The sequence below is a fragment of the Mesocricetus auratus genome, unplaced genomic scaffold (genome assembly GCF_017639785.1).
Source record: "Mesocricetus auratus isolate SY011 unplaced genomic scaffold, BCM_Maur_2.0 Super-Scaffold_100004, whole genome shotgun sequence".
NCBI classification, from domain to species: Eukaryota; Metazoa; Chordata; class Mammalia; order Rodentia; family Cricetidae; genus Mesocricetus; species Mesocricetus auratus.
Window position 1 is genome coordinate 38,068,704 of NW_024429189.1, and position 12,668 is coordinate 38,081,371.

The following is a 12,668-nucleotide window of genomic DNA, read 5'->3' on the forward strand; positions in this document are numbered from 1 at the left end:
CCAAGTGAGTTCCAGGACAGGCTCCAAAACAATACAGAGAAACCCTGTCTCGAAAAACCAAAAAAAAAAAAAAAAAAAAAAGAATTCCTAATGATCAAAATTATCAATGTTGTGCTTTTTCCCTTAATTTGAACCCTATAAAGGGACAATTGGCTTTACATGAAAAGAAATGGAACAAGAATAAAATTCCATGAAGTCTTCAAGAGTTTCTAAAATATGTTTTAAGAATCTGAATCTGGCCAGGTGGTGGTGGCACACGCCTTTAATCCCAGCACTTGGGAGGCAGAAACAGGTGGATCTCTGTGAGTTCAAGGCCAGAATAGTCTAAGTTCCAGGACAGGCTCCTAAAACTACAGAGAAACCCTGTCTTGAAAATAATAATAAAATAAAGAGCAACGGTTTAGTGCAGAGTGAATGTGTAGTATATTCAAAATTCTAATAAAATCAATCTTACTTTTTAAGTTAAACAATGTAATGAAATTTTGACCATCACATAGAAAGCTTCCAATCCTTAATTGTACAGTTCCATGTACAGACTGAAGGTTAAAAAAAAGTCTGATTTTTATCATGCGAGTAAGTAAGAGTACCTTTTATATTTTGATGATCAAGTTTCAAAAATGACTACTAAATATCTATCTAGTATTGCAAAGTCTATGATTTCTTTTAATTATCCTTTTGGACTCCTTTACGAATAAAATTAAAAGTTGCTCAAGTCTGATCCAAATAATGGCTGTCATTGTCTCCCAGGTCACATGTAATAGTATAGCATGGAAAAGGTGCTGATTAACATAAAATATCTCAAGGGCCTTTTTTTGTCAGGAAACAAAGGAACCTTCCCCTCTGCTCCCCCCAAAATGAAAAGCTATCAACACTTTGTGCTTTAGGTTCCTTCGGCTCACGAGCTACGCCCTTGAATTGTCTACTTACCTTGTCCTGCATGGGGTCTGTCCAAAAGACTCTTCGCTTCTGATAGTGGAAATCCACACCCATAGCCTGTCCACGGTTTTTAGACTCTACTAGAATCTGGAAGTTTCTTCCATGAAGATCTCCAATTAGTAAGTCCCGACCATTGGAGAAAATAATGGAGGCTGCACTAACTACAAGGGAAAAAGAAGAGAGAGAAACAAGTGAAGGGAATTGATGTCAGCTTCTGTTTCCCACGAGGCAAGCAGACAGCAGCCACCCTGACCGCTGGTTCAGCGCAGTCAAGAATACACACAGCAAGTCTCCTCATGATTCAGACACCCTAAAGTCACGTGTACCCTCACGCTCTGTTAAATATAGAATGCATTTTAAGGGCTCTGGGAATGTATGGCTCTGGTAGATCCAAATCTACACTACATACTCCCAAATATGCAAAATAACAGGAAGAAATCACTGACTGAGTCTTAATTTGTACTAGCTTAAAATACGTTTGGCTGGTTTCAAGAGTCAGGTACAAGACTGGGGGGCTGGCTCGGTCGTTAGGAGCACAGATTGCTCTTCCAGGGGACCTGGGTTTGATTCCAGCACCTGTGTGGCACCTCAGAACCTTCTGTTTCTCCAGTCCTTGGTTTTCCGACTCCTTCTTCTAGATCCCTCAGGTACCAGTGGTACATTTATTGCACAGGCACACATAGGCAAAAATACCCGTATGCATAGTACATAATTCATAATAAAGAGTAACTGATGCAGGGAGTGGCAGTTCATTCCTGTCGTTGCCTCAAGAGGCCGCTGAGGCAAGAGAACTGCCCGGAGTTAGAAGCCAGCATGTGCTACACAGCGAGTCCTAGGCCCGCATGAGCTACACTGTGAGACACTGGCTCATAAATCTCAACCAAAAATAATAATAAACAAGAAAGAGTTAATACAGAACATGTGACATTATTAAAATGTAGAACTGCCCACATAGTTTACTAGTACACATTAAAATAGGATCCAATATCTATAATTGTACTTTTGGTTTTGCAATTTTTTTAGTTTTCTCATGAAGCAAAGGAATTATTTGTGGGAAAGACAATACACTTGTAAGAAAGAACCAAGGACGGAAGGATATGTTTATATATATTAAATGTGAATATTCTTAAAACTTTAACATGAACATATTTTTATTTTGCTGTCTGGGTCCTAGTTAGCCCAGGTTAGTGCAGACTCACTGAGGAACTGAGGATGACCTTGAACTAGCAAATCCCAACAGACAAAAAAAATTCAACACTTACAAAAACTATAAACCAAATTTAGTCTATCCATTTTGGAGCTTTCTAAGTTATTTCTACACATAATATTCAACACACAACTCTTATTCTACAGTAAATTTAATTGGGTGGTACAATGGCCTGGGCCAGTAAAGAAGCTGTTAAAATGTCTGAAACTCCCAACACTGGGGGCAGAGACAGGCAGAACTCTGAGTTTGAGGCCAGCCTGGTCTGCAGAGTGGGTTCCAGGACAGCCAGGGCTACACAGAGAGACCTTGTCCCAAAACAAACAAACAAATAAAAAAGGCAAACCAAACCAAACAAAAGAAAAAAAATGCTGAAACTATCTTTGAGTGCATGCTTGAGGCCTTAGGTTCAATACTTAGTACTGAAAAAGTGTAGGGGGAGAAAAAGAAGACTATATAAAAATTGGACCTTAATAATATACAATTAAGGCTTATCTTTTCTTCCAGGTCACAAGGCCACCTCCACTCTGTGACAATAAAACCTTGCTGTGGTCAGAAATGCTGTTATTTCTTCTGCTACAAGCTAAGGAAGGGAGGCACCAGAAGACAACTGGTCAGAGATTAAGAGTCAAATACTCACAGGAATCATTGGCTTTGCAATGCTGCCCACGCTCCAAGATGTACCCTTCTTCACAGAGACACTGGTGACGGCCTTGTCGGTTTTCACACTTCTGGTCACAAGTTCCCCATATCTGGCAGTCATCAAAATCTGCCGCATGAGAGAAAGAAAATTCATAATCATGTTCATCAGCCATTTCTTGGGGATTCCCAGAAAGAAATATTGAATACTATGTCCAAGAATATCATGGCATGCTTGTTCAGAGAAGTACACAAAAAGCAGGAAAACAGATATTTTCATAAGGAGAAAATCCATAAACATTTTATACAGGAAGACTCACTTTTACAGACGGTGAATGGCACACTCATGATGTTACTATATCTCGTTACTAATATTAATTAACATTGGCTAACAGGAATCACATTTTATACAGGAAGACTCACTTTTACAGACGGTGAATGGCACACTCATGATGTTACTATATCTCGTTACTAATATTAATTAACATTAATTAACATTGGCTAACAGGAATCACATTTTGGTAAAGATGCTTCCCTTAAAAACCTGTGCTTTTTCAGTAGTAATCATTTGTCCCCTAGTGTCCCAGTCTTGTCTGCACATTTAAATTCCTCAATAGCTACATGATTACTAATTACAAGAGTGAAGATACAGAAATGTTTGCATTTGGCATAAAGTTCTAATGGGCAACACCACTTTTGTATGTGTAAGATGATCCCTCATGAAAATGGTCTGTGACTGCAAATCAAGTATTTAGGAATTTCTGTTTATCCAGATCTCTTTGTTTTGACCTCAAAGTCATAAGCAACACTAAATTTATCTTCTCTTTATTCCTTAATTATTCATACATTTAAAAAATGTTTGTTGAATGTCCCTTATGTAAAAGGTATGCAAATCACACACAAAGCAATGTCAGTTCTATTGGCAAAGAATTTTAATATAAAAGATATATAATAGTATTGTAAGAGAGCCAGGCAGTGGTGGCACATGCCTTTAGTCCCAGCACTTGGGAGGCAGAGGCAGGCAGATCTCTGTGAGTTCAAGACCAGTCTGGTCTACAAGAGCAAGTTCCAGACAGCCTCCAAAACCACAGAGAAATCCTGTCTCAAAAAAATTATAAGAGACGTTCATCAAATTGTTGTCAGTTTTGAGGGATGAACTAATTGTCCTGTTCTTGGTAGGCTGGTATATTTGAATACCCTTCATAACCGTGACTCCTCCCTATAACAGTGAACTGCCTCCTCATGCCCTTTGGCATTAGAAAAGCATAAGTGATCATAATTTCTTATTTGTTTATTTATTTAATTTGGTTTTGTTTTGTTGAGACCAAGTCTCTATGTATCTCTGGCTATCCTGGCATTAAAGGGTGTCACTATGGGCCAGCTACCTCACTTTGTGTGTGTGTGTGTGCGTGCGGGCGCGAGCATGTGGGTATGTATGTACACGTGCATCCCATTGCATGTGTGTGGAAGTCGGAGGATGCTGGTATAAATTCAGGCCGTCAGTCTTGGAGGCGATCAATCACCTTTACCCACTGAGTCATCTCACAGGCCCACCATCTAATTTTGATTACAAAACTAAGGGCCTGGGTCAGACAGCAGCAGGAGTATGGATTTCCATCAAAAGGAAACTAGAACTGGACCTCTGAAGTACAAATGCCTTCTATCACCTAGCTTTAATGTGTTTCACGTGTGGATATTTGTGTAGGGTTTCGACCATTTCCAATAACTGGATATGACATATTTTGCTACTCACCAGTGCCAGTCAAGACTTACATACATGGTAAGAAACCACCACAACAAAACAGATTGTACTATTAGATCCCTCCTGTGGAAAATGAAGGCTAATTAAATATCTGTCATCAGTTGAGTATGATAAGAAAATGAAAGTGGACTGGGAGACTGCATTGAAACTAGGAGGATGTGGACCTGAAATACAGCCATTGCCCAGACCCCTTCACATTTACCCATTTCCCTGCCTTTCTTACTCTTTGCCCACCCCCTACTCTTACCAACAAATAACTGCTTTGACAAAATTCAAAAAACTTTTTGGCTTAGAATGCCTAAGATAACTCTGTCTGGCTGTGTGAAACCCTGCACACTGAATGACCTCCGAGCCCTGACCCTGCAGCACAATGTCATCTGTCAACAAACAGCATGTCCTGTCAATCAGAAACAATGAGCCCAGTAAACTGTTCCTGGATGCCACAGAAACTCCACTGCCAGGTCAAGACTACCAGAGGCCAATGAATGGTGGAAAGACACCAGATTCCGTGTCAAGATTACTCCATTTTATTCTTGATTACTGCCGAGGCATTCAGCGGAGAGACAGGTCGAAGAAGGCACCCAACACCTGAAGCCTCTGTAATGAGGTCAGCCATGCAGAGAGCAAAAACCATGCAGAGGATTTATTGAGTTAAAATGCTTGAGAGAACAAACTAAAACAATTCTCCTGAAATCTCAACTGAGCTTAAACAAGTGTATATCTGGTTTCATAATGTCCTGTATTTAAACTGGCGCTCACAAAGGGAAAAACAGTCATCTTTGAAACGAATATGGAAGGGTTTGTTTAGCTGGCCTCAGAACTCAGCGTTAAATCATGCATTCACGAATCCTCCACAGGGAAGGTCACAGAAAAGGTCCCTGCAGTTGGCAGGGGGCCTTCCAGTCACAAAGACCCTCAAATGTAGACTTTTGAGCTTATCTCTAAATGAGGTTGTCTGTAAGAATGTCCCAGAAAGAGACTGGGGGGGGGGGGACTGAAGGATGTCCTCTGGAATTTAAAACGGGTCCCTCACTGTTCAACCCGCCTGTTTCTATTGTACTTCAGGCTGAGTGTGTTTCATAAACCCTAAAACCTGCCAGTACCATGAGGAAGCTTTTCTGCATCGCAACATTAGCAGGCTGTGCGTAAATTGTATGACTCAAAAAACCCTTGCGATGTCAGCTTTTCCCTTCTTAAACAACGAAAATGAGGAGACCAGAGCCTATGACATTTAAGAAGCTCTAATAGATAACAAGCCTCAGTTCAGAGTTACATATAGGAAATGCGCTCTGTGGATGAGAGGGAGAAAAAATAAGCCAAGAGCAGGTTGCGGGTGGCACCAGACAGGGCACACAGTAAAAGCCAGTCACTCAAGTTTCCACAGCAAGACAGCTGATGCCCAACCCCCATCATGCCCTACCCAGCTTCCCAACCCTCACTCCCCCTCCCGCCTCAGCTGCTCGCTTTGGGGATTGTGAAAGGAAAAAAGGACGCTGATGTAATACTGAGAATGCAGCTTCTGGTATTTCTCTTGGAATTCCTTTACTCCTGAGAGAAAAGGGAAATAAATGCCTAGAGAAGGAAAAGCCTGGAAATAGGATTGGCAGCGTGCTGGCAGCCAAGGGAGCAGAGGTGCCTGACACTTGCCAAAGTAAAGGGGCAATCTCACCCCACAAATGAGCGCGGCCCCAGGCAACGGAACGCCTCTCAGAGGGACTCCGGGAGCATTGATGGAGAAGTCTACCTGCCTGATGAGGATGGGCCCATGTGCACAGTTTAAGCCTTGACCAAATCCCGGTGCAATAAGCATAAAGAAACAGCTCAGTTTCAGAGTATATTTTATCTGCAAAAATGTCTTGAAAGTAACAGAAACCTGAGTGAATGTTTAGAATAAATTAGACTTCTCAGTCTCATTGTGACAGGCATGAACCATAGGGTCTCGTGTAGTCCAGGCTGGTCTCAAAATCCACTAGACAAAGGTCAAGGATGACCTTTAACCCCTGATCTTTCCTGCCTCAGTTTACCAAGTGCTAGGATAAAAGGTGTGAGACATTGCACCAGGAGACCCACTTTATTTTAATATTTATGACTAATATACTTAAGGGAGAAAGTTAGGTCATAGGCATACCTGGGGATATGGTCCTAGTAGTTTAAAAACTAAAATTGGATGTGCACAGTAGCACATGCCTATAATCTCAGAACTCAGTAGGAAGAGGCAAGAGGCTAAATAAATAAACAGAACTGCGGCACTACTTTGGATATCACAGGAATAACTTCCTTGGGTTATTTCACTGAATATAAAAATTCAGCATTGAACTGCATTTTCCCTTTAAGAGACAAGCTGCACCCATTCCCACTCTTCCCCTCCCCCCCCAGTTCTCTGAGAAGGTGGGTCTCTGTCTCTCTGTCTCTCTTTCCCCTCTCCCCCTTCCATTTCTCACTCCCCTTCCTTCCTACCCTTTCCAAGCTGAATTTGCAAATGGATCAAAATGACCATCTGACTATGGATAGTTACTGAAATCAACTATAATATTCAATAATTGTATAGTTATGTTCTAGCCAAGTGCTGACAGTAAAAACCAAATCTAACTTCATTCGGTTTATCCAAATTCAACGTTATTTTAATAAATTGGAATAAAAATTTTAGAATTTTTCAGAAGAAATATTTTCCTAAAGCAGAGTATATTATTCATTCATTCATTTATTTGTGTGTGCCCATGCCACAGTGAGCGTGTGGAGGTCACAGGGAAACCTGCAAGGAGACGCTCATTCCACCATGTGGTCTGGGAACTGAACTGAACTCAGGGGCAAGCACCCCCACCTGATGATCCGCTGCTCCTTTAAAAGGTTTTCTTGTGCTGTTTTCAGTGTTTAAAAACCAGTATGGCTCTTTGCCCTAGCTTATGTTTATATGCCTGTATAGGAATGGATTTGAAAGGCTATGAAAAAGAGACCATGAGTAGGGGAAAGAGGTACTGAGGAGGGCTAGGCATAAAACAGCTTAAGAGGGTGCGGAAGCATACACTAAGTGTCCAGGGAGATGGGTGGGAAGAGAGTGGAAGGATAATCTACAAGAATAAATGTTGACTGAAAATGCCAACCCCATAGTATTCATCCTAACTTTATAAAGAAAACCAGCATGCCACAGCCTCTAAATGTTTCAAAGGGGAACATAATCAGGTAGTGAGCAGGCACATGTCACTAGCCAACGCCACTCTCCAGCTTGTCACTTCACAAAAGCCTCAGGGCAGACGCTGGCCAGGTTTGAGACTTTGCAGTCCCTCTGGTACACTCTGATGAAACACACGGAGCTCCAAGCTACCACTTACCTACACAGGTACGGCTGTCATTGACATTGATGATATGACTTGGGGGACAAAAACATTCTCCTCCGAATGGTGTCTGGTGGCACTGGTACTCGCAGTTTAAGACTGAGCAGATACCCGTACCTAAACGGAGAAGGAAAGAAACTGCTAAGTGGATAGACTACAGACAAGTTTGATGGACAGAAAGACTAAGTTCGCCTAGTAACTTCCATGCAGTAGAGCAAGAAAACCAGCCACCTAACTGCAATGTTATGTAGCAAATGTTTCATTTCTATTCCTCCTGCTATGTGGGAGCTATATCTGGCTTTCATGAAAAATGGGGTCATAAGGTTTGGTGCTACTAACTTGGCTGGCCTCAAATAGTATGGTTTCAGAAAATTAGTTTGTTTCTTTCTGCTATTGTCTAAATTATTACATATCATTTGTTTATTACTAAGCTTTCACAATAAATCTGACAAGTGTCGTTGGTGGTGTGGGGGTAGGGAGGAAGATCCTTGGAATTAGAATTACTCATCTGTGAAATCACCAACTGAGTTAGTGTTCTTTAAAATTGTATCCCTCTTTGAGAGGTGAGATGTTCTCAGAACAGATGGGCTAGTTGGAAGACGGAGATAGGACACGAATGTGCGCCACATAGCTAGATCAGTTTTATCATTGGAAAATAGTTCACAGTACCTAGCCTAAGAACCAAGGGAAGACAACTGAATATATACACCCTAGAAACCAGAAGCTTCTTTTCTTCTAGTATATCCTAATACCATATAAAGCAAATATCAAATTTATGAAACAGGACAGATGACACAGTTCAGTGGGTAGGATTTGTATAACACTATTGAGTCCTTTGAGTCCTAAGTATCACACAAAATAAAAATAGCCCATGTTAGAGTCATCCTAATTGTTATTGAAACAATTTTCCCTGGTGGCATGTACTTTCATTCCATTCTGGCTTCAGCCAAATGACATGCTATGGTCAATACATTAGCAAACATGATACATGCAGAGACTTAAAAATGGTTGAATACAAGCGCTTACTTTTTCCACCATCGTCAAACTAAGTGTGGACTAGAATAGACAAGAATCACTACAAGAAATGATGAATGTTAGAGCCTGAAGCAACTAAATTGAGGTACTCTGCTGCGCAGATGCCAACTGATACTGTCCGCATTTGAGAATTTGCTCAAGAAACAATGGGAAACAAAGCAACCCTTAGGCAGTTGTCACACTCACTACAGTGTCTTCCAATCGTGGCATTGGTTTCATCTTCTCCACCTGGGCAGTCTGGAACTCCATCACAAACTTTATCAATTGGGATGCATCGTCCAGACTTTGGGCAATGCCATTCTCTTGGGTAACATGTATGATAACGTTGGTTACTTTCTGAAAGGGAAGAAGAGAGAGTTCTAGACCACCCTAGTGATTATGTCACTCTTAATGACCCATGGTTAAAAGAAAAGAAGGGCCAGGTGAGAACTTGTCTGTTGCAGTGGGGTCTACCATAGCCTTTTACTGAGATCCTATGTGATCAAATGGAATTATTTAAGTTCCACATAACTTTTTCTGAATGAGGCAGCCAACAAAACTGATAATCCAGGAAAGATGACAGAACATAAAATCAATAGATGCTTCCTCTTTCTGGAACTGGAAGGCTGAAAGAAACCTTCTATACAGAATGGATGTGAGATAACTGACAACCACAGTGAATGCCAAGGGTAATTTCCTTCTCAAATGACAATTTTTATAGGGAGATGCCTGTACCTGCCCATCCTGAATCCCATTCCAATATTCCCAGCAGGACCTATCTATCCTTCACATACTACTACAAGCCTAAGGCATTTTTTAAAGGCTCTAAAGTCTAATAAAACAAATTACCTTTTCCCTCCTTTCCTGGAACTAGTAAAACAAGTGGTTTTGAAGGGAAAAGAAAGGTGGCCTGGAGAGATGACTCAGAGGTTAAGAGCACTGGTTGCTCTTTCAGAGGGGCTGACTGAGTTCAATTACCAGAAACTACATGGTGACTCAAAACCATCTATAACAGAATCTGATACATAAATAAATAAATCTTAAAAAAAAAAAGAAAGGCATAAAGGGCAAGAAACCATCCTGCCTGCTAATTCTTAGACACGGGGAAAGAAAGGATTGATTAATTGATATTGCATCCGGGTTCTACATGGTTACCTAAAGGAGGAAAATGACCCTTGCCTAGTCCTTACCACATTCATCTTCATCACCAGAATCTTGGCAGTCATCATCTCCATCACAGACCCAGTTCTGATTAATGCACTGGCCATTGGAGCAAGTGAAATGATGGCCTCCACAGGTGTCGTAGTCTGCAAGAGAGCAACAAGAGAGTACTACAAAGGCACAGTCACTGGGGGAAAAGTGCAATCAGCTCCTAGAAACGGAGGCTTCTACATCAGCTTGAGCCATAGTAGCTTGACAAACATGAAAAGGAAGGAAGGAAGGAAGGAGGGAGGGAGGGAGGGAGGGAGGGAGGGAGGGAGGGAGGGAGGGAGGGAGGGAGGGAGGGGGGGGAGGGAGGGAGGGAGGCAGAAATAGCAGTTTTGACTCCAGGAAATGAACTTGGGTGCCAGAGAAAAGAGATGTGCAGTGATCAACACTCCAGACATGCCAACACTCAGCATTTACTGACTTTACCCTAATCATTGTAGTTGTCATCTACACCGAAATACACTCCACAGTACACTCATTCTCTTTAATTAACTCCCAGAAAAACAGGGAGATAGGGCATCATCCAATCAAAGCTGGTTAGAGATTATTGTAGTAGGTAGACAACCCCAGGAAGCTGGTGGTGACTCATGGGAGCTGGTAAAACAGTTATCGTGATGTCTTCTAACTTTCCAATATTCCAATAAAGGAAGTTCAGAAGACAGCTAATACACAGAAATATTGGTTGGGTCAGAAGGAAAGATGCAGAGACAATGAAAATCATTTACACCAACCATTGAAACTTTCTTGGCCTTCTAACTCTAATGTAGTAGGAATTTCAAAACTGGAGCTAAAACCAGCATTAGTAGGAAGCTCCCTTCCCTCTCAAGATCTACTATCAAGATCAGAGTCCTGTGACATATTGTGACTTGCAACTCAAAGAATGTAAGAAAGAATGCGAGCTATCAGCAAATCTTTGCCTGGAGGATAAAGGAACCCAGATCAAGCAATACTAATAAGGAAGGAGCAATAGCCCTTCCATTATCTTTTGTCTTCTTCTGCCATCAGACAGAGACTTCTCCCAGGGGGGAAAAATGCATCACGTTAGTGTATGGGAGAGGACAAAGCGCCCCGTATCACAAGACTCAGCATCAGGAAATCACCGTACTGCAATTGTGTTCATCACTGTTGTCTTCGCAGTCATTGTCATGGTCACAGACGTAGGCACGAAGGATACACTCTCCACTGCCACACTGAAATTCCTTGTGTGAACACTGCGCAGCTGAGACACAAGGTTACAAAGAGGAAGAAAAAGAGATAATCGTCACCATCTAATTTCACTGGAAGGTTCTACCTCATATTTTAAAAGTAGCACGTTAGGCGGTGGGCACTGATACAACCGGTCCATGGGAAACAGAGAGGGCCCAATTTGTAGCTTCTGCCAAAACCCATGCTGTAATAAATACTGCCACTGGTGGATGATTTTAAACAACTAACTAATATGGGCCCGGTGGACACAGGCTTGAGGAGAACTGTATTTGTCCCTCCAAGTCAGTATAAGCCCGCTCCAGTTTACCGCCACACCTCTAAGTCACATGACTTACTACAGTTGGCTTCATCAGAGGCATCCCTGCAGTCCGCTTTTTGGTCACACCTCTGACTCGTGTTGTAACAGGCTCCATTGGCACACGTGAGTTGATCGCATGCTGGGTAATCTGTTTAAGAAAATAATAATAATAAAACCTTAAGTTAAGGCATCGGTTTCATAAATATTTCCTGGGTAACTGCAATGTGCTAGTTACTGAATGTGAGATGGTCCCTGACCTCCTGGAAACCGTGAGTGAGGGCAAGGTGAATGAAAGCTGAAGAATTAGAATATAAAATGATTCAAAATGGAACTCCCTCCTACATAATACACACTACATCCTAGGAAACTCACGTGCTGCTACACTTGTTCTGGGAAATGAAGGGCAATTTCTCTCACTGGAGGGGAAGAAAGAGAATGAGCCTAGAGATTGGGAGACCTTGGCCAAGGGCAGAGATAATAGCCATGGCTTTTTACTCAACCTGCTCATTTCTGTGAATATACATGAATACCACACACAGGGTAGACGGTCCTAAGGAAACAATGTCTAGTAAACCTTTATTATGTCCTTTACATAATAACACTTAAGCTCACAGATTCTGCCTTACTTATTTTAGAATCAGGAATTGAAACTCCACTCAGTGTATTTAAAAAAAAATGTTGACTATTACTCCGGATGGTAGCTCAGAACTGTAATTCCAGGAAACTGAGGAAGAGGGTCATTTTAAGTTGGAGGGAAGAAAGCCTGGGCTACATAGTAAGTTCCAGACCAGCCTGAGACACAGAGTGAAAATCTACCTGGAAAAATAAAGAAAGAAGAGGAAGAGGAGGAAGGAGAGAACAAAGAGGAAGAAAGAAAAGAACCAAGTCAACATTGCTATTGAGATACCCATCCCAAGTAAGCATCACAGATAAATGCCTTGTTTTGAACACCTGCTTTGCTTTGTTACTGTTTGTTTTATTTGGTGGCAGGTCTTTCTACGTAGCTCAGGCTAGCCTGGAATTCACTATATTGATCAAGCTACCCTCAACTCATGTTCCCCCTGCTTC

General features: G+C 41.6%; 1 protein-coding gene across 1 annotated transcript in view; it reads right to left on the minus strand.

Annotated features, from left to right (window-relative positions):
* Positions 1-12,668, minus strand: part of Lrp2 (LDL receptor related protein 2) — a 144,535-nt gene that overhangs the window by 89,693 nt on the left and 42,174 nt on the right. Inside the window, exons 5-11 of the mRNA XM_040745510.1 lie at positions 11,638-11,748; positions 11,202-11,315; positions 10,078-10,194; positions 9,095-9,244; positions 7,871-7,990; positions 2,781-2,909; positions 928-1,097 (exon numbers count right to left, since the gene is read on the minus strand). Coding sequence (XP_040601444.1) covers positions 928-1,097; positions 2,781-2,909; positions 7,871-7,990; positions 9,095-9,244; positions 10,078-10,194; positions 11,202-11,315; positions 11,638-11,748 — 911 coding nt within the window. The remainder of the gene's footprint in view (positions 1-927; positions 1,098-2,780; positions 2,910-7,870; positions 7,991-9,094; positions 9,245-10,077; positions 10,195-11,201; positions 11,316-11,637; positions 11,749-12,668) is intronic.